The sequence below is a fragment of the Panicum virgatum genome, chromosome 2K (assembly GCF_016808335.1).
Source record: "Panicum virgatum strain AP13 chromosome 2K, P.virgatum_v5, whole genome shotgun sequence".
Lineage (NCBI taxonomy): Eukaryota > Viridiplantae > Streptophyta > Magnoliopsida > Poales > Poaceae > Panicum > Panicum virgatum.
The window spans coordinates 18,721,235-18,743,037 of record NC_053137.1 but is presented as its reverse complement, the minus strand read 5'-3'; the positions used below and the strand labels follow the sequence as shown (position 1 = coordinate 18,743,037).

Sequence of the window (21,803 nt, the reverse complement as noted above, 5' to 3'; positions counted from 1 at the left end):
CCTACAATGTTTATATATCAATGAACTCCTGCTAGTCTATTGATGCATGTCCTGCTAGATTTTCTTCATATTAAGTTGCAATCTCTATTAGTCACATTTTATCCTAATTTGCATTCTCAGATTTTCTTAATATGAAGCTTGTTCCTTATTTTGGTATTCACTTTTTTTTTCTTTCTGCAGACCTGGTCCGGCCATTTTGGTGTTGCTGTGCTATGGAGCTGGATGGATAAATAATCTAATTGCATAGGCAAGAAACCATATATGTTTGTTTCTTCTATGTCAGCTTTACATGCAAACGGCTATCAAATTTACTTCTTCGTGGAAACTGCTGGAGAAACCATGCAATGAGAAGATAGTATCTATTGTACATTTATTAGTATGTCTCTCCTTTGGACACTACCTATGGACATTATGGGTTGGGACTGTCCTAAGTTAGCACTCCATGTGTGTGGGTGTAAGGATCACCGGGGTGTCCGACCCTAGAGGGGGAGGGGGTGAATAGGGTCGCTAATCGCTTTTCTATCCTATGGCTCAATCTAATTGCATAAGATAAACCTAACACGTCCTACACATGCTAGTTATGACTAAGGTTTATCTATGCTACCCTCTACTTACCCCAAAAGACTTGCAGCCTATAGCCAATCCTAATCACACTAACTAGGAAAGTAAAGGTAAGCAAGAAAGAGTAAATGCGGAAACGTAATGTGGTAAGTAAAGCGATAAGAGAGAGGATATGCAAACTCCCGTGAAGACACCAAGACACACGATTTAACGTGGTTCGGTTAGGACACCAAAGTCTCTCCCTACGTCCACGGCCACTTGCTCACAAAGAACAAGTGTGATGCCGAGTCTCTTCGCTTGATCACCGTCTTGCCACGCCTCCAAGGCTCCCGACAAGCAAAGGCTAAGTGACGCCAAGTCACAAAGACGAGGTCACCGCCACCGTCTATCTCAAAGCGTCACCACGGCACCGTCTTCACTATCTTGGAGCTTTAACACCAAGTAGGGGCCTCCTTCACCGCACAAAGTGTCGTTGCCGCTCCACACCAAGTCGGAGGGTCACACGACGAGTACACAAGGTGCTTGCCGCAGCAAGGCTTTCTCTCAAGCTAGTTCTCTCAAGAACTAAGCCTAAACAAGCACTAAGCACTCTCACAAGTGTGCTTAAGCCTATATGATGTACAATGAAGCTCTATGGTGGTTGGAGATGATCTTTAGCTCTTGTATACTTCCTTGAACTCCAGCACCTTCAAATGACCCGGCCTTGGGGGTATATATAGGCAGCATAAGCAAATATAGCCGTTGGAGAAAAGCTGCCAGAAAACTGCGTAACGCCGGTTAATCCGACGTACCCCAAAAGCCATCATCGGTTCAACCGGTGTATATAAACTGCTAATTGAAAAACTAGCCGTTAGCAATCAACCGGTGTAATGCCGGTTTAACCGATGCAATCAACCGGTGTATGTAAAATTAGCGTCGGTTTAACCGGTGATTGTAACTTCTTCACATTCCTCCAAAAACCACCTCTCTGGACAACTGAACCGATGCAATTTACCGATGTATCGTCGGTTCAACCGGTGTATGTATTTTCATCGATCTTCGTTTGGCAATGCACCGACGTATGCATTTTCTTCAACGTCGGTTAATCCGGTGAGTGTATCTTCAGTTTCCAGCTTCTGGACAATTACACCGGCGTGTGTCTTTTCCTTAACATCGGTTCAACCGGTGTATTGAATTTCTTCACAGTCTCTTCGATTCTTGTCCTTTGGACCGAAGAGGTTTCAGGGCGCTGCCCTGAGACCCGCGAGGGGCGGCTCCCCCTCGACCCCCGTAGGGGTGGCCCTACGGGCCTAGCTACGCCTCTCTTCTCTTTGTCATCACTTGAACCTAAAAGCCTGAGAATAGTCATCTTAACAATCACATTAGTCCAATTGTGTGTGTCATCAATCGCCAAAATATTATATTGAAATATGGCATGAGAGGCCATTTTCGCTACAGTGGGTCCTGTGTTAACACAACACATGATGCAGTGCACTAAAGTTGCTCCTAGAGCATCTCCGGTAGATTATCCATATCTCATAATTTATACTCCCTCCATCCTGAAATGAAATATATTTTGCTTTACCATAAGTTCAAGTAGTCTAAGTTTGATTATTTATAGAAAAGAGTAATAATATTTTGAATATCAAATGAGAATAATTAGATCCATTATGAAATATATTTTTATAATTTACTTATTTGATGTGTTAGATGTTAATATTTTTTTATAAATTTGATCAAACTTAGACTACTTTGATTTAGAATGAATGAAATGCCTTACATTCCTGGTGAGTGGGAGTATGTTTTTTTTTCTCTCCATCACCAATAATACATTTTGTGTTCGATGTAGTGAGCGTTGAAGTAGATTACATAATTGATAGTGTAGATGGGGGAATCACCTTCATTTAAGTAAGAGTGGGTGGGTGGGTGTAGGGATGGCAATTGCACCCGCGGGTGCGGGTATCCGCGGATTTTAGACCCGACGGGTGCGGGTGCGGGTTCGATATTCCACCCGTGAGTGGACCCGCACCCGCACCCGCGTATTGCGGGTGCGGGTTTGAGATTCCACCCGCGGGTGGACCCGCACCCATCCACAAACAAAGAAATTCTAACCCAACGTGCTTAGGTAAGGCTTATTCCAACTATCCTAACTATAAAATGAGCACAAAAATTTATAGATTTATTGTTAGTTTGTCGTTAATACTTTAAATTTGGAAATTTGTTGTTAGTTTGCCCTTATTACTTATAGAAATGTAATGTTTGACTATTTAAATTAAAGGACTTGTGCATTTTTATTATATCTTTTGTCACACCCGCGGGCACCCGAAACCCGCCCGAAACCCGCGGGTGCGGGTGCGGGTGTAGAAATGCACCCGCGGGTCTACCTGCGGGCGGGTTTTTTCCAACCCCGCGAGTTTGCCTACGGGCGGGTTTTCATCAAACCCGCACCCACATCTGCGGGTGCCATCCCTAGGTGGGTGTGTGTGTGGGGGGGGGATTATAAAAAAATATTTTGGTATTAGAGGTAATATGCTAGAGTACCTTACATTATCAAAATGATAGTTTTTAAATATTGGATAGATGGATAAGTAATTTGTTGGAGATGCTCTTAATAGAGTGAAATGGTTGTTGAGAGACGCACACAACTATTGAAGATACAAAACTTGGAAACGGTGGTACAAAACTTGGAAACAGTGAAGATGCTCTTAAGGCACCTCCAGTGCCGCAGAAGATCAAAGATATGGAACCAGAGAATATGCTCTTAGAGCAGCTCCCGTGCTGGCTCGGATCGTTCTGACTGCACAAGTCGAATAATACTAGTGTTCGATCCTAGCTGCGTCGACATCATTTTCATAGAGCCCGCCTACTGGAAAAATTGCTCAATCACATGAAAAGCCTCCCATTGCGCCAGCGGCCAGCGGCCAACTAAATTAAAAAATGCACCTCCAGCAGCTCATGAGGGTAGCTCTAGTGTATAAAAAATTCGAATCGTGGAGGTGGAAAATCGAATTGAACACGAAGTGAACATCGAACCGTGGATGTCAGATTCAAAATCCCACTCCGCACACAAGTCGAAGCGAGCTGAATAAAATATATACTGTCGTGCGGTGGGACAGGAGCTGAGCTCTAGAACTAGAGAAGAGTTGACACGCAGAGAGAGATATTTTTTAAATTGCTTTCTCCCTACTATCATTGAATGGTGGATCATACACACCGAAGTTTACACTCCGAGCACCGAACTCTTTGACATGCCTTTTATTTGGCAGAGCGAAATCGATTTTACACTGGAGTTGCTCTGAGCGGACTCGTTTGCACACGTTGTTTTTTACCCTAATGGGAATGGCAACAATTCGGTTGCCACTATGTTGACTATTTGAATCGACCTTATCTCGGTTCGCTTTTTCCATACACTGGGGGTGCCCTTATTTGATTTGCTTCTTTATCTTCTCAGAATAGGATCTCATTTTCTGTAGCAATATGTTCCCAATTTTCTTTCTTCCCATCTCCTATTTGCATGATTCATGGTTTGGTCTCAACAACTTTTTTCTTCATAAACTATGCCATTTTGTAGGATTGGTTCTTTCCGATCTTTGCAAATTATTTGCTCGGGTCAGCGACCCAACTATATAGAAATTTCTGGCCAGCTTGTAGGCCTATTAAAGAAGGGCTCAGGAGTGGGTATGCTCTTAGGGCAGCTCCAATGTTGGCCCGGATCGTTCTGACCACACAAGTCGAATAATACTAGTGTTTGATCCTAGCTAAGTCGAATAATACTAGTGTTCGATCCTAGCTATGTCGACATCAATTTTATATGGCCCACCAACCGAAAAAATTTGCTCAATCGCCTAGAAGCCTCCCCTCACACTAGTGGCTAGCAGCCAACTAAATTAAAAATGCAGCTCCAGCAGCTCATGAGGGCAGCCCCAGTATATGAAAAATTGAACCGTGGAGGTGAAAAATCCAATGGAACACAGTGAATATGGAACCATGGTTGTCATACTAAAAATCGCACTCCGCAAACAAGTCGAACTGAGCTGAATAAAATATATGCTGCCGCGCGGTGAGAATATTCACGGGATAGCAGCTGAGCTCCAGAATTATAGAAGAGCTGACACGCAGAGAAAAATATTTGTTGAATTGCTTTTCTCCTACTTTAATAAAGCGTGGGTCCTACACACCGAAGTTTACTTCGAGCACCAAACTTTCTGACACGCTTCAGAATTAATTTTACACTGGAGCTGCCCTGAGCGGAGTCGTGTGCGCACGTTGTTTTTTTACTCTAATGGCAACAATTCAGTTGCCGCTGTGTTGATGATTCGAATCGACCTCATCTCGGTTCGCTTTTTCCATACACTGGAGTGCCCTTGTTTGGTTTGCTTCTTTATCTTCTCGGAATAGGATCCCATTTTCTGCAGCAATGTGTTCTCGATTTTCCTTTCTCCCTATCTCTTTATTTGCACGATTCATGGGTTGGTCTCAGCAATTTATTTCTCATAAACTCTGCATAAACTCTGCCGTTTCGTAGGATTGGTTCTTTCCGATCTCTGCAAATTAGTATTTGCTCGGGTTAGAGCATCTCTAACGGTTTGGCATCTGCACTTTTCATCCTAAAATTTTGCCAAAATCTCTGAAATCTACTCTCCAATGGTTTGGCATATGGTGTAACATCCCGTAATTTTTACGAAATGTTATATATTCCGAAAATACGAGTTTTCAAAAACTTTTTGTGTGGAAGTGATAATAGCTAGAATAATCTAAGAATGACTTCTTCTCTATCTCAAAATTCCTAGAATTTAAAACCAAATAAATATAAGGACAATATTGTTAGTATGATTTATTTGGAGTTATTGGACCTACCTTGTTTATTTGAACTCAAGTTGGATTTAATGTTATCTTGTTTGAATTGTGTGGAATTAAGTTTGAATTTGGCCATTCAAACTTAATTCAAAAGCTAAACCCAGCTAACATCTAACAGGCCTGCTAACCTGTTAACCAAACCCAGCCCACCTAGCCTACCCAGCCCGTTGCCCTCCTCAGCCCGTTTCCACGCCAGCCCAGCACCACCGCTTGCACCGGCCTACCCCGCTCGCCTTCCCTCGCCCAGCCCTTTTTTCCCGCTCCGGCCTGCCCCGCGCGGACGGCCAGCCCGACACCATCACCCCAGCCCATCACACCCGCGCGCCTCCAGCCCAAACCACTGCCTCGCCTCTTTCCTCTACCCGCTGTCGCTGACAGGTCTACCCCACCTGCAGCTTTCCCCTCCCTTGTTCTTCTCCTCCGCACAGACGACGCCGCCCTGCTCCGCTCCACCTGCCCGCGCGCGTGCCTTCGCTCCGCACCAAGGAGGGGCAACAGCCTCGCCCGCCACGCCAGCAAATGCCCGCGATGCCCGCCGCGAAGCGCGCTGCCCTGTTCCCCTTGCCTTGCGCGCCAAGCCCCTCCGCGGAAGCCCTGGATGGCCGCCACATCGCCCCGCGCCACGGCCATCACATCACGACCGTCCCCCTCAGCGTCCGTGCCGCCGTGGGGCACAAGCCACCTCGCGGCGCCGCCTATAAAGCCCCGTCCGGCCGCTAGCCCTAAACCCTAGCCCGGGGAAATATTTTCCCCTTCCGCCGCCGCTAATCGAGCCCAGAACAGAGGAGAGAAGCAGAGGAACGCGGGAGCAAGAAGGGAAAGAGGAGAAGGACACCGCCGCCCGACGGAGCTTTGTCGAGCCAGCGCCCGTACGCCTACACCGCCGCAGCTGCTCGGCACGGCACCGCATCGAATTGCCACGGCCTCACCTCGCCTCTGCGTCGCCGTGTTCTTCCCCAATCTGAGAGGTAGGTCGCCGTTCCGCCGCTCCTCGCCTTTCCCTTGTGTGCTGCCGGTGTGCCTCTGTCACCGAGGAACCTTGTAGCAAGCCCCCTAGGACCACCCACGCCCGTCTTGTGCAGGAGCCCGTCGACGCGCCGCCAAGGAACCACGCAACCCGCCGCCTCCTTTACCCAGCGCCACTGTGGCCCCTTGGCCGCACGGCCGCGCGCGGCCTCGGAAGGCCAAGGACCCGTGTGCGTGTGCGCACCCCCGCGAGCCCAGAGCAAGGCCGCCCCTCTTTAGCACTGGAGCCTGCCAGCCCGCCTGGCCGCCGTTCCGCCGGCCTTGGCCACGCGCCATGCTTCGCCGTGGCTGCGCGCACATCGCACGACGTCGCCTCGCCTTCCTAGACCCCGCCGCGGCTCTGGAACAGTCCAGACGCCGCGCGCGCTCGAGCCCTACTCCCTTGTCCCGCCGCCGTCGCTGTGCGGCCGAGCCTGGACTCGCGCGCGCGTACGCAGTAGCCCCGCCTCGCCCTGCCTGCTCTCGCCGCCGTGCTGCGCCTTGGCTTTCCAGGCGCGCGTGCGTGCTCACGCCCTCACCACGCACACGCCCCGCACCCTGTTCGACCCGGCCGTGACACTCGTCACCGCCGTTCCGCCGCGGCCTGGCAAACCAGTGCCCGCGCGCGCCCCTCGACCCGCCGCCATGCCTGGCCTCGCCTCGTCGGAGCAGCCTGACCCAGCCTGGACCAAGCCACTCGCCACTCGAAGACCTCGCCGTCGACCGGGATTCGCAAGCCAGCGAGAGGAGGAGGAGGAGTGCTGACCTGCGGGCCCTTTTCGTCAACGAGAAGGAGGTGAAGAGAAGAAGAAGAGAGAAGAGGAAGAAGGAATGGGCCGCCGCCTGCCTCGGGGCCCAAGAAGCCGACCCAATCCAGTCCGCCAAGTCAAGCAACGCGAGCCGGCCTGCCATCGCTGATCCGAGCCGAGCCGAGCCGGCCTTAGATCCGAGCCGACCCACGTAGCCAGCCCGCAGACCGAGCCGAGCCGTTGTTGGGCCTTTGAGCCGGCCCGCTATCTTTTGAGCCCAGTACCGCTTCGACTTTTCTTTTTTCTTTTTCTTTTACCCGGACCTGATACGCGGGACCCACTGGTCAGTGACCCAGTGCCGCTGACATGTGGACCCCACCTGGACGTGGACCCAGTTTGACCGTTGACTTGGTCAACGTTGACCCGTCAACGCTGACGTCATCAAAGGCCATGATGACGCCAGCATTTGGTGGACCCCGTGCTGACGTCATGCTGACATCAGCAGGACACGTGGCACTCCCTGGTGTTGCCACGTGTCGCGCTGTGTGATTTTGTTTTTCCGAAAACCTTTGTTTATTTCCAGAAATTGTTTTAAGCTTCAGAAAATCATAATAAATCAACCGGAGCTCCGAAAATTATGAAACCAGTTTCATAATTCTTCTAAAATCATGATCTACGCGTTAGAGTAGGTTTTGTTGTGAGTTGGATCTTATTTGGGTAATTTTGTGCATTTTTGCACTTTGGCCCCTATAGTAATATGTAATTACAATTAGGTCCTGCTGCTGAAGAGAAGACCGATGACCAGGACTACCAGGAGTCTCAGGAGTTCTACGAGGAGCACCCAGGTTCACGCCCATCTATGACTTGAATTCCTATTAGGCATTGCTTGCTAGAAATGCTATCGCTTTACTTGTGTGTGTGTGAGATGAGCCTGCATGGCCTACTTATACCGTATTCCTTGCATCCCTATACCTTGATTGATTCTTGGATGCTTTGGCTACTATGAGAGTGTATGGGTATGGGAATTCCATGATATGATAGTCTTGGCATGCATGAGACCTACTTTGTGAGGAGCCAGAGATAGGGCTTTTAGCGGGGGCAAGCTACTGGCGGGGAATGTGTATTGGGCACATTCTGGGGAGCACCTGTGGCGGGTGCAGGAAGAGAAGAGAAGGAGGGGCAGTACCTGTTATGGGTGCCCAAGGAGAGGCAATACCTGTTATGGGTGCCTTTGGCGGACCACTGCGGAGGACCGCGTGAGGAGTGCTTGCCCCGGCTCTTATGGACATATGCGGTAACTATGATTTGTGGGACTTTGTAAACGTGCACACCACTTATCCATTATATGGGTGGACCCGGTCCGAGCTAGCTATGCGCGTCACCAGACCTGTTAGAAGTAGGGTATGTGCGGGGGAGGCCCGATGCGGGAGTAGCATGGGCCTTGTATAAACTCCGAATGGCAAGGGGTGGGGCCACACAACTCCAGGGAGACCTCTTGCGAGAGGATGCATCCCAACCTGGGGGGACAGGATGGTGTCGTAGCGGTTAGTCTCGTTCTCAGTAGACCGGTGCCTTGGAGTCAGTCGGAGTTGTCTGCTGGCTGGCGACGGGGCGAGTGGGTACAGGTGTACAACCCCTGCAGGGTGAAAACTATACGTATAGCCGTGTACTCAGTCATGTACATTCCTACTTATCTGTTACTTCATCTAGAGTAGTAAACCCTGATTTCTACCTCCCTCTAGTACACTTCCCCCTGTGGAGTCAGATGAGGTGCAGGGAGAGGGAGTTCCTGCACCGCCCCGGGATTTGACCGGTGCCGGTATGGCCCGTGTCGGAGAGTGACAGATGATAGATATTTGTATACTTGTGCTTGCAAAGGAAACCTCAGCCTACCCTTGGTTACTTTTTATACCTTATTGCATCCACTTAAAGCTTGCATACGGATGGTGACGTGAACCTATCCCGTCCTTGGGGATAGCTTGGCAAGATGCAGGGTCCGATCAGGAGTTCGACGCCAACAACGACGGATGGTATGATTGAAGCTTAGAAGCCCGTGCTACGCTCAAGTGCTGCCTGTGGAGTTGAAGTTCGAGATGAAGGATGGCCTGAAGACCAGCTACCGTTTCCGTTTTCTGCTTGTTCCATTTAGCCCAATGGGCTTGTAATAAATTCGTACTGCAGATCCCACGGATCTTGTAATGATTAAATCCATGTTTGAACCTGTTTTAAGTGAGTATGAACTGATTTACTGCCTGAAATGAGTTCTGTATGTGATAGCTACTGATCCAGGGACTATCACGATGATACAGGGATTCGGGTTCTTCTTTCGAAAACCCGGGTCGTTTCATATGGCTTGGCAAAATTTGCCAAGTTGCCCATCCGGGGTCCAACTCGCGCAAATATGCGCGCGAGTTGAGTCCGCGCATCGCCCCCCTCGTCCGCGCGATCTGTTTCCTCCCGCGCGTGGGAAACTTCCGCCCGGCCTCTTCTTTCCTCCCTCGCGCACCTTTCTTTCTGTTCCCGAGACAGAATAGCGTGTGCCGCCGTCGTGACGAGTTGGCGATCATCTTGCTCCTCCTAGGGTTGCAGATGGAAGATCATCCATGCTGTCTTGTTCAGGTACGCCTCCATGGATCCCTTCTGCCCCCTAGGGTTCATGTCCACCGTCCTAGATTTCTTCTTCTGCTACCTAGGGTTGTCTACATGTTCGGCAATGGTGTGGCTGTACGCCAGGGCCGCGGCAACAATGGAAGTTGTAGACAATTCAAGTGATTATGTTCTGTAGTAAACTAAATTTGTTTAATTTTAATACTCATAGATGGATGGAGATGCATTCTTGACGGACATTCTTCTCGATGGAGATAATGGTGTTGTTCCTGGTTTGGACGACCTCAACATTTCGTCCACACAAAACAATCAGAGTACTCAAGAAGTAGAACAAGCCGTTGTGGAGGTGTAGACAAGTCGCAGTTCAAAGGGTTCGAAGAGAACAAAAAATTTTAGTGCTGACGAAGATGAAATTATATGCTCGGGCTGGTTGAACATTAGCAAAGATCCCATTAATGGGGCCAACCAAACTCGTACCTCATTTTTTAGGAGAGTTCATGATTTTTTTGAGAAGCACAAGAAAACTACCGCTGTGAGGATAGAGAGTTCCATTATGCATCGGTGGTTAGCAATTCAGGCTTCTGTAAACAAGTTCTGTGCATGCTACGACGCTATTGATTGTAGGAATCAAAGTGGAACAACCATGAAAGACATGGTATGTCATATGTGTTTACTTTTCTTTTAACTTAATTTCAGTTTACTTCAAAAAGTAATGTGTATTGATAAAATCTTTTTACAGATTTCAGAAGCACTGAAGATGTATGAGAGAGTAGACAAGGATGGCAGGCCCATGAGGATGGGCCCATTATCCGATGGGCTCAGAAGTGGGTATGGGCTGTGGGCACACAACTTGTGAGTGGCCCGGCCCATCCAACAACCGTTCCGCCGCCCGCCGCGAATCCCCTCCCCCGGCCCCCGCCGCCGCTCTCCTCCTCTCCTACGCAGCCACAGCGCGGCAGCACGCGGAGCCTTCCGGCACCGAAAATGGGCCGCGGCGAGGGTGAGCGCGAGCACGAGGGCGACGACCTCTCCGCCGACGACTCCTCGTGGAGCGACGGCGAGTGGTCCGAGGACGACGACGAGGTGGGAGAGTTTTTGACGCCTTTGTCCCTGATGTTTTTTTTTTGGTTGCGGCGTTCTATTTTTGAGCAAGTTTTTGGGGGTTCCGCGTGGGCTGCAGGAGTCCCTGTCGTTCGAGGACAGCGGTTCCGACTCCGGCTCCGGCTCCGACGCCGAGTCCGACGAGGTGGTGGCAGAAGAGAGCGACTCGTCGGAGGATGAGGTGAGGCATTCGCTTTCTAAGTGCTGGAGTTAATTAAGCTGCTGATTCGCAGACTCTTTCGTTGCTCCGTATTGCTTGCCTGAGTATTTGAGGTTGCATTGAGCTAGTAGTTACTGTATTTGAGCTGCTGAAGCTGCGAATCGTGCGTGCTTTGTATTGCTTGCCTAGTATTTGGGGCCAAAGTGAGCTAGTTGTTACTGCTGTTTGCAGGTGGCGCCAAGGAACACCGTGGGGGACGTGCCTCTGGAGTGGTACAAGGACGAGGAGCACGTTGGGTACGACATTGAGGGGAGGAAGATCAAGAAGCGCGATAGGGAGGGCCGGATCGAAGCCTACCTTAGGAACGCGGATGACAACAAGAATTGGTAATGCCTGAGCTTGCTCCGCTGCACTCAATCAGCTTTTATCAATTCTGACCGCTATTGAATTGATGAATGATTTAGCTTTGAGAATGGTCCCATGGCAATGGCGCATGTTTATATTGCCGCAGATTTATCATTTGGGATGATTTCCATTGTGGTTGGTAACCTAATAGGAGTTTTGTAGACTGGAAAATAACATCAACATATCACAAACAAGTTGCCCTGGAACTTATGAAGCTTGCATTGGGAGCTATTTTCTAATTTACACATTTTTGGAGTGTTGCTGTGCTAATTTCTCCATTGTACTTTTAGCATGTTAGGATCAACAATTTGTGGCCAAAATTGTATTCCTGGAGACTATGGAGTTATAACATCTTTAGGCTTATTATACATGAGATTTTCCACATTAAAGATTTATTTTCTATTTTAATCTAACTACAACTGATTTCAACAAATTCATTGTGATCGATGGGGTAATAACTTGTGTTAGTCTCATCTTTGCTTGATCGATATGGTGACCTGTATGATATTTTCACTAGTTATCCTTGTCTACACCCCGGCCCAGTTACAGTGTTTTGTGTGGTCTAAATGTTGTAATGTTTTATTAGACCCATTGAGGCTTTATGATGTGTACAGCAGTAGAAAATGTATACTTAACGGTCAAAATTTAGCAGCTCTAGGTTCATCATTTCGGGTGAAGCGAGGATGGAAGCCAAAGAGTTTGTACATGTTTGTAGGCTCATCCTGCGTGTGGGTTGGGCCTTAGCCTTTTTTAGAGTCTAGAGCGCCACTGAACATATGTTTGTTGTATTTGACCATCTTTTTGGTTATTACTGCAAAAACCATACCTTAAATTCTTTATTTTATCTGATGTAAAAGTTTGGGCTTTCAACTGCTATAGATTTAAGAGTATGTTTTGGCCTTTTGGTTGTGTAAGACGTTGCCTGGTCATTTGTTTTTGTCTGTGTAACAAACTAAAGGTCACTGTTGATTGATGTTCTTGATGAGATTGTGTTCAGTCTTTCTACCTGTCTACTTTGTCTTTCTTCTCTCTTAATGCAATGATATGCGGATCTCCTGTATATTCATGAAAAAAAATTGCAAATAACAAGGCTTAGTTACCTGACGTTTTTTTACATCTGTAAATCTTGCAACAGGACAAGATACGGAGTGGAAAAGTCCTTGAAATTCACCAATTTTGATCCAATCTAGCTGCATGACATTTCTGTACATTTATAATTTGTCTAAGAACATGCAATAAGAAAGTTTATTACAATCATTTTGATTCGGTGCTCCAGACTATACACCTCTATGATTTTTCCAGAATATTCTAGAACCTCTTGGAAACTGTAACTATTCAAATATGGAAAATTTGTATCTCCATGTGCCAATTAGCAGATGTATCTGATTGTTTACTTGTACCATTTCTTTGTCTTTACACCTTGTACCATTTGTTTTTCTGTATTAGTATCATTTTCTTTGCTCATTTAATTTAATCCCATAATCTATTTTCTCTGTCACCAAATGTAGGAGAAAGATCTATGATGAGTATAATGATGAGGAGGTTCAGATTACAAAGGAAGAGGCTAAGATAATTAGCAGATTGTTAAAGGGAAAGACTCCACATGCCAATGTTGATCCATATCCAGTAAGTACTGCAATCATTATCTATTATATAGTTACTTAAGGTGCTGTGTTTAGAAGTCAAATGAATGATCGCCAAGTGGCCTAATATTATCTTTGTGGATGACTGAACACATATGCACATGATTTCAATATATAACTTTAATGAGAACTCAGTTACTTGTTAGCTTAAGTACTATGTGAAAAAGCTTGCTGATTCTTTGCCAACATATGGTCAGTGCATAACTTAAACTTAGTTCTGTTGATAATAACCTGTACAGATATACATAGTTTTGAATTTGTTATCCATGGTGCCAATGAATGCTATCCAGATTCATGCAAATGAATTGTTCTTTTACAATTCAATGATTTCTCCCTTTTTTTTTGGCTTATGTGTTTATAGTATCTGGATGCAACATGCTGATAGACTTTTATGTTTTAGGATTATGTTGATTGGTTTGAGTATGAGGATAAAGGCCATCCGCTTTCTAGTGCTCCTGAGCCAAAGAGGCGATTTGTGCCTTCAAAGTGGGAGCAGAAGAAGGTATATCCTGCATTTCATCTCTATCCTATTTTGTTAGATCATTTTCTTTGTCTATCTGACTGGTTGTATGAATGTTGTAGTTCTTAGTTCTTTCCAGATCTCTATGTACTGATTCATTATAATAATTGTTCCCATTGAGCAGTGTTTTAAATGCGATGATCTAATGAATAGTCATGAGTGAGATATTAAATTCATCTTCTTGTATTCCAGCGTTTGGTGGTGTTTGGCACCTAGATATTAAAGTTTGGCACCTAGCTGATAAAATAAAAGGTGCCTAGGTAGTGGATAGGCACTTGGTGGTGTTGATGTCCTGACTGATTATGGGGGGTAATCCGCATGTCTTGGTGGTTCAACTCTATTAATAGCATAGACTTACACGAAGAAAAACATTTAAAAGAATATAGTCACACATGCCATCACTCATTCACTTGCTATTGCCTGGAAGATATTTGGTTTCCTATGCAGTGCCTAAGCAGCTCCTTGCTAGCTGGCAGCCTTTTATTATTCCTTGGGTCATAAAAGATGAACGCCACTAAACGGGCTTCCAAGCGGTGGTGCAATCATATCTTCAACAACAGTAACTAATTTATTTAGAATTAGCCTGATTCTTTGGGATCAATTCCACTCCACATGAAATGCTCGAGTCCACCTAGGGCCTCTCATCTTTGAAAATACCACATTTTTAGGAAGTAACAGTCAGTTGTGGTTTGACTGAGTTATGCATTCACTACTGTTGTGTTTGAGTTTTGCATTCACTAGTGAATTTGTGAACTGACAAAACTTGCTATCATTCTGTTGTGCAGCTTCTTTTTTGTTTGAACAGGTAAACTTTTGTGTTGTGGATCCTGCATGGTTATTTCAGTGACCACAGGACTTGTTTTGGATCTTCTCTCTTGAGCTGCTCTGTGATTTTATTGCATTCATTTGTGCACCTTTCAGAAATTTGAGCTCATGTGTTCTGGTGGCAGGTTGTTAAGCTTGTAAGAGCCATTCGTAATGGATGGATAAAGTTTGATAAGCCAAAGGAGGAACCTAACTTATATCTATTGTGGGGAGATGAAACTGATACAGCAGATAATAAGCGGCAAGGCTTGAGCTACATTCCTGCTCCAAAACCTAATTTACCAGGTATTTTTTCATTCTTTCTTCAGAATTAGTCACTTCTATAATAATCATTCAGAAATTGTTGAGAACATGTTTTCACTGAGTCTTCATATACATTTGGAAATTCTATTGATCTTTTATGGTGAATATCAGGTCATGAAGAGTCATATAATCCTTCTGTTGAATACATTCCCACACAAGAGGAAATAGATTCATACCAGCTTATGTATGAGGAGGATCGTCCGAAGTTTATTCCAAAACGGTATTATATCCGTCGTGCTTCCTTCTTTTTGTCCATTGTCTTACATTGTCTAAGTATTTTGACATTTGAGTCATTTACTTCACCAGATTTGAGTCCCTTCGAAGTGTACCTGCATATGAGAAGGCACTGAGGGAAGGTTTTGATCGATGTCTAGATCTGTATCTATGCCCTAGAACCCGCAAAAAGCGCGTAAGTAGAGCCCCTATGTTATTTTCATACCAATTATTTCTTTGAAAGACACTATTTGTCTCTAATTTGCACCAACTATTTGTCTCTAATTTGCACCAATTATTTGACGACTCCATAGATAAATATTGATCCTGAGTCACTCAAGCCCAAGTTACCAAGTAAAAAGGATTTGAGGCCATACCCAAAAACTTGTTACCTTGAGTTCAAGGGCCATACGGGTCCTGTGAAATCAATTTCAGTTGAAATGACTGGGCAGTGGCTTGCATCTGGTATGCACTATTGATAATTTTTTTATAATATTGTTTTCTGTATTTATCTGATTGTACATGCAGAGAACGTTCTGATACCCAAATGGTCTGATATTAACTAATGCATAAATAACCCTGATATTGTACTCGTGAAGTATTTCTTTATTCCATATATCATTGCTTAAAAATAGTAGCACTAGGTAAATCTCAGTATTTCTTCCGCAAAAATAATAGTTGTATAGTTGTTTCATCATTGTACCATAAAGAAAAAGTTCAGAATTTAGGTCAGCTTGGCATTGCAGGGAAATCTAGAGTTCATTTTTTATATGGAGTGGAAACCATTTGTTGATTCAAATGGGAACAGAGGTGAAAAGTCTCATAATTTAACCACTAAGCAAAACTTGTATTCTTAATCAAGTCAGATAGTTCTCATATGGGGGATAAATTGATTAGTATGATATGCACAAAGTAGTAAATCGAAGTTGCTTTTGAAAAATGAATACAACTGCTAAGGTGACAGTAAAATCAAGGGCTGTGCTTAGGTACACATGGAATATTGGGTAAGCTGCGGCGTGTAGGGTTCACTGCCGTGAGCCTGTTTCTCTGCTTTAGAAGATCATTTCATAAAACTGAGTGTTCCATTGTTAAGTTACAATTGCTCCTTTTCTGAAGGTTCTTCCGATGGTACAATTCGTGTTTGGGAGGTTGAAACTGGTCGCTGTCTTAAAGTTTGGAATGTTGGAGGTGATGTCCGTCATATTGCCTGGAATCCTGCACCTGATAGACCTATTATTGCTGCTATTGTGTAAGCAATTTTCTGTTCTAGCATATTTCCTGTCTGTAAGCTTTATTTATTCTTGTCATTCATTTTATTTGGTGCAGAGAACATGACCTGCTACTTCTTAACGCTGGGGTGGGGAGTGAAGAAGTGCAATTGAGGGCAAAAGAGCTCCTCCAGATTGGTGAAATGGCTCCTCAAGATGATACCGGTGTGTTGAATTGCTAGCCAATCAATGTTTCCAGTGTATTACTGCCTTCTCCAGTCTTCTGAAATACTATTATTATACCGCAGATGGTAAGAAACCAGCTGTGAGGTGGATGAAACATGAAAAACTTGATGGAATCACCTTGATTCATCAGAAGGTCTGGTACAGATTGTTAGCCATTTTTTTCACCTTGAACTTAATAACTTGTTTTTCTTGCTTACCAGTCTATCTCTTGTTTAGGCTGTGTCAAATGTGGACTGGCATTTTAAGGGAGATTACTTCACCACAGTTGTGCCAAGTGATATCCTTTTGTTTTATTTCCATATGTTCTGGTTTTATTTTTCTTTTTAAGTGTGGCCTGTCTGTACTTTTAGTTATTTTCACATGCATGGTCAGATTGGGTATGTGGGCCAATGATACACACCTTTAATTTCCCACACAATTGTACACCTTAATTCCTTTGTACGTGATACAAAAGCTGTATTGTTGCATCAGCTCTCAAAAAAGCACTCGCACCATCCTTTCCGTAAACTGCCAGGCCTTCCTGTTGTGGCAACATTCCATCCAAGTCAGAAGATGTTCTTTGTTGCTACTAAGAAGTTTGTTCAGGTTTATGATCTCCAAAAGGCTCAGTTGGTAAAGAAGCTGGAATCAGGTCTCCGTGAGATTTCCTCCATCTCGATCCATCCTGGTGGTAGGTCACAATTAACAAGTCAGCTTGATAGTAGTTTTTCAAATTTTGAACTTCTCCAAGGAGTTGCTTTGAACTGATTGTACATGTTGGTACGTTAATATCACTTTTTGGCTCTATGAGTATTGTGATTATTTCCCATTTCTTTTATGTAGGTGATAATGTTATTGTGGGAAGCAAAGATGGCAAACTATGCTGGTTTGATACTGATCTATCAACGCGACCATACAAGACTTTAAAGTATGATTCTTCTCTTATTTCAATCCCCTTTCTTTGAAATAAAAAGACAAGTAATTTTTTCAAGATCTCTGCATGCATTGCCCAGGTTATCAATGTAGACACTGTTAAATTCTTTGCATGGTATATGAACCTTCCTATGGTCTGGATACTGGAAGTTATTTCCGTGGAAAAATAATGGAAATGAATATTGAGATGCATCTTAAAAGCTAATTTTCATGTGTTCCACTTCCTTTAAATAACCGTGATTACCCACACAAATGTGTGATGATCATAATTTCTTCTACCAACTTAATATTTTGATAAATCTGTTGCAGTATTGGTAAACCATGGTGTTTTGCTACCTGGATGATGTGGTTACTGCTTGCACTTTTACAATTGTTTTTTCTTGAATGAATACTGCACGTTTTGCAATTGTCAATCAGCATCCTTTTTCTGTCCACTGCATTGTGAAGGTCAAAGCAGTCTCTTTTCATGTAAAGTTCCGCCGTTCTATCTGGCAGTCTTGTCTTTGACTCTGTTGCTGCTCTTTTCAATTTGCAATACCAGTAACCTATTTGCTAAATTGCAGGACCCACTCAAAGGATATTACCAGTGTTACGTTTCACAGAAAGTACCCTCTTTTTGCCTCATCCTCAGAGGATTGTACTGCTTATGTATGTCATGGAATGGTCTATTCTGATCTTAACCAGAACCCACTTATTGTACCGTTGGAAATTCTTCGTGGCCATTCTAGTTCTGATGGAAGAGGTATGCATGGCATTGGTTCACTAATTTTCACTCTTCTCATCTAGATTTTTGTTCCCTTGCTTAGATTTTTTCTTGTCTTCATCCATGCAGTTCAGGTAGTGGTCTTAAACTCAACTGTAAGGCCAGAGCATTACACATCGTTTTGTTTTGTAGTTGTAATTCCTGTTATTAAAATAGTTGCATCTATGTCAATTGGATCGAGTGGTTTTAGTTTCTCTTTAGTGCGTGTGTGTGTGGGGTGGGGGGGCATCATTGTGAGTGCTAAGGTGGTATTCATGGCATGACAAACCAAGAGCTTCATTTCTTTTAACAGAAATATTTTGTTAGGTTTTGGTCTATTACATTGATACAGGTTCATGCCATTTTCTTGGTTTGCAGGGGTTTTGGACTGCAAGTTCCATCCAAAACAGCCTTGGTTGTTCACTTCTGGTGCTGACTCGGTGATTAGACTATACTGTGACTAACCATTCCTGCAAGGATGATACATGATTTTGCCAGGCCATATGAGTGTATAACGTGTAGGGTGTCGATGGTCTCCGTATGGTGACGATAGCTTATATTCTGGTATGAAGTCCCTACCAGAAGAGCGTGGATAGTGTTGTGCTCGTGTGAAACCATCAGTTTTGATTGCAGTTTTGTTGCGGATGAGTTGAGGGTGTTATGTTTACGGCTGCTTTTGAAGACAGAAACATTCATGAGGGGTAGGGTGTTTTGAAGTCCAAACACATGTACCTGTGTAACATGAATACAGAAAGAACACTCTGAACTATCCCAAATCAATGTTAGTGGTATGACAGCATTTGAAGATACGAAGACTCGGGCTTGACCTGTTCCAGAAGCCAGTTAGTTGCTGCCACACAGATTTAGGGTGGGTTGTTTATGTGAAAGCTGAAACTAGCAGATGTTGAACTGGAGCTGAGTAATTTGGTGACGCTGTAATATTGGTGTGTTGCTTTAATTTGTAGTAACATGATCTTGGTAGCTGCTGCAGCTACATATTAATCTATGCTGCATCAACTCTAGTAGCTAGTACCGATCAAGTTTCCAGCATGGCGCAAACGGTGACAGGAAAAGGGGTTTATGTGCATGTACAAAATCACAAGAAAAGAATACAACAGCTTAAGAGCAGGAGATTATTGAGCCGTCCATGGTGTAGCAAGCAAGCAATTACACAATGATTACAGAGATTAAGCTATTACACACAAGATGTCGTGACGCGCTAGCACAGCAGCTTTAACACCCTCGTTTCACAGGCTACAGTGACAACACGGGGGCACGGCGGCCCTTGAGGCAGCCTGGCTCATTTTCCTTTCACCTCCTGGATCTCGTCCAAGGCGTAGTTGTTGGTGGACACGCCGGCGTAGTTCACCTTGTTGAACCGCACCACCACCGGGTAGCGGGTGTTGGGGTCCTGCACCAACAAATCAAATGCGCAATTTTACTGCCTTTTCCCCTGTGCTATCGATAGAGTTTCCATGACATTCTTGTGTTGCAATCATCAGGGCAGTTGATTATTGTAGTACAGCCAGGGCAGTGAGTAGTAGTAACCTGATCAACTGTGACGACGTTGCCAATCCCGTTGTACCAGTAGGACTCCCTCCTCAGGATCTTCACCTGGCGATCATCGGCACAACAAGAATTTCAGGGAGTGAGAGATTAAGCAACGGATTGCGTCAAACATTCAAACTAACTAAATTGTTGGTGAATTAATGAGCAGATGACGGTAGAAGCTAAAACCTTGGCGCCCCTCTTGGGCCCGATCGGCGGCGGCTTCTCGGCCTTGGGCTTGGTGGCCACGGCGCCCTCCCCTTCCGCCGCGGGCGCGGCCTCCTCCTCGGCGCGCGCCACGAGCCTCCTGCCCTGCACCCTGCCGGGCGGCGACGCGAAGCCGACGCGGCCGCCGCTGCCCGCCGCCGCGGGCACGCCCGCGGCCAGCATGAACCGCGAGGTGGCCGACGCCATGTTGGTGCTCGCCATGGGCTGGCACGCGCGCTCTCGCTCTGCTGCCGACCTGCTGCCCCCTCTCGCGCTGGATGGAGAGAGTGAGTGAGTGAGAGAGGGTGAGGTCACTGAGGTGTACGCGACCCGAGGGTGTACTGGCCTCAAATTGCACGGGCGCGGATTATCCCCAGCCGGCGCGGCGGGCGCCCCGGGCGATTCCCCCCACTGCCCGGCCGCCACATGGCACATCTTATCCGCGGGGAGGATTCGGTTTCTTGGCGCCGTTACCACTCTGGCCCGAAGATTGTGGTGCGCGCACGCTGAGTGTGGATCCTTTGATCGTGTGTGTGTGTGTTTTTTGCTGCTCGGGGTTATCATGTGGGGTATAGCCAGATATAGTCAATGTTTGGTATGATATTTTTTTTGGATGATGGAAAATGAAACATTTCAGCCCTCAGCGCATCGTCATACTCCATCTGTCCTAAAATAAATACAACTATAGAGTTCAAAATTTGTTCCACAAAAAATGCAACTTTTGACATACCTATCACAAAAGACAACATAATTTCTAGAAGATTCTCACAAAACACGACTAATATCTCATCCACTCATCACAAAAGATAAGTGGTATTTTGGTAATTTTACATCTAGCATTTATTTGCATGTTGAGTTGTAGAATTGCATTTATTTGGAGACCGAGGGAGTATGTGAAAGAGTGTCTTTGGCTATTTCTGATTCGTTCATCGCGGCCGGATATGTTTCATCCAATCAATATTCGCCATGTTGGACAACTTTTTCTTTCCTCAGTGTGCGTCTGTACTTGTGTTTTGAAAAGAAATGAGTGAAACATTTTATTTTTCAGTGGGAAACGTTCTAATAGAGAAAACAAAAAGGATGTTCAACCGTTTTTCTCCCTAGAGATTGTACGATCGACAATCCACAATTTACAATAATCTTCAAGTTGGGTATGAATACATTTGTTGAAATGTAACAATAGTGGAGCACATTATATTGTACACTTTGCTTTTTTGGACCCACCAAAGACACATAAAAGAAAATAAGCTTTTTGATCACAATCTCTAGCATGTCCAGGCCTAGTAATCTCCGATTACATTCGTGGCGGGGGAGGCGCTCGGCAGCCTGGCCACGGTGCCCGGAAATCGGCGGCCCATCCGATCTCCATCGCGTGGTTGGCATAGCACGGTCAGCCTTTCTTACGGCTGTGCTTATCTGGGTGGTAGACTGGTAGTTCTTTTGATTGCATCGGTGACACGTGTGTCCGTCTTTGCACGAGAAAATTGTAAAATTACATTCGTGGTGGGGGAGGCGCTCGCGCAGCCTGGCCACGGTGGCCAAAAATCGGCGGCCCATCCGATCTCCATGGCGTGGTTGGCGTGCAGCCTTTCTTACGGGTGTGCTTATCGGGTGGTAGTTCTTTCGATTCCACAGGTGACGCGTGCGTTTGCATATTTGCCATTTCAAATATCAATTTCGCAATTTTGGAATCCCAAACATGTGCTTCTTGCATCTACTGCCATTATGGGTATTTCCCATCATTTCAATTGTTTTTTCATGTACTAGTGGAGATGCACGTGCCACAAGCACGTGTTTAAAGAATAATTATATTTAAAATATGATATATTTAAAAATAATATAGCAACTATTTTGGGAACAATCCAAACAACTTGTGCATTTTTTAAAACATAGAGCTGTGATGAGCAAGAATATGATGAAAGTATGGAGCTAACCTTCTTTAATTTTGCATATTTCTTCATCCGACGGTTATATAAAACTGTTGCACAAACCCACCTCACAATTTCAAGACA

The 21,803-nt window shown here is 45.3% G+C and overlaps 2 protein-coding genes across 3 annotated transcripts; one reads left to right on the top strand and one right to left on the bottom strand.

Moving 5' to 3' along the window:
- Window positions 1–10,666: 10,666 nt before the first annotated feature.
- Window positions 10,667–19,132, top strand: LOC120669970 (ribosome biogenesis protein BOP1 homolog). 2 transcript variants are annotated; one of them, XM_039949906.1, is made up of 17 exons: window positions 10,670–10,841; window positions 10,939–11,040; window positions 11,251–11,405; window positions 12,933–13,050; window positions 13,468–13,569; window positions 14,538–14,697; window positions 14,827–14,935; window positions 15,022–15,124; window positions 15,243–15,393; window positions 16,045–16,177; window positions 16,255–16,361; window positions 16,445–16,515; window positions 16,599–16,659; window positions 16,825–17,052; window positions 17,205–17,289; window positions 17,858–18,036; window positions 18,415–19,132. In XM_039949906.1, exons 1-17 carry the CDS (start codon window positions 10,743–10,745, stop codon window positions 18,498–18,500), a joined length of 2,049 nt encoding a protein of 682 aa, XP_039805840.1. In that variant the 5' UTR covers window positions 10,670–10,742; the 3' UTR covers window positions 18,501–19,132. The 2 variants fall into 2 exon arrangements, with proteins under 2 accessions (XP_039805847.1, XP_039805840.1); XM_039949913.1 differs by lacking the exon at window positions 17,205–17,289 and having other exon boundaries at window positions 10,667–10,841.
- LOC120669980 (photosystem I reaction center subunit IV, chloroplastic-like) lies at window positions 19,099–20,197 on the bottom strand. Its single transcript, XM_039949921.1, has 3 exons — window positions 19,774–20,197; window positions 19,585–19,650; window positions 19,099–19,447 (listed from the first exon to the last, which is right to left on the bottom strand). The coding sequence occupies exons 1-3, from the start codon at window positions 20,011–20,013 to the stop codon at window positions 19,337–19,339; spliced, it is 417 nt and encodes a 138-aa protein (XP_039805855.1). The 5' UTR covers window positions 20,014–20,197; the 3' UTR covers window positions 19,099–19,336.
- Between the last annotated feature and the right edge of the window lie 1,606 nt (window positions 20,198–21,803).

Excerpts from the sequence above, each read along its gene's own strand:
- LOC120669970 (XM_039949906.1), top strand. The coding sequence starts at position 10,743 with ATGGGCCGCGGCGAGGGTGAGCGCGAGCACGAGGGCGACGACCTCTCC. Across the intron at positions 13,570-14,537 it reads CAAAGTGGGAGCAGAAGAAG|GTTGTTAAGCTTGTAAGAGC; the intron begins GTATATCCTGCA and ends TTCTGGTGGCAG. Across the intron at positions 15,125-15,242 it reads CTAGAACCCGCAAAAAGCGC|ATAAATATTGATCCTGAGTC; the intron begins GTAAGTAGAGCC and ends ACGACTCCATAG.
- LOC120669980 (XM_039949921.1), bottom strand. The coding sequence starts at position 20,013 with ATGGCGAGCACCAACATGGCGTCGGCCACCTCGCGGTTCATGCTGGCC. Across the intron at positions 19,651-19,773 it reads GGCCCAAGAGGGGCGCCAAG|GTGAAGATCCTGAGGAGGGA; the intron begins GTTTTAGCTTCT and ends GATGATCGCCAG. Across the intron at positions 19,448-19,584 it reads ACGTCGTCACAGTTGATCAG|GACCCCAACACCCGCTACCC; the intron begins GTTACTACTACT and ends TTGTTGGTGCAG.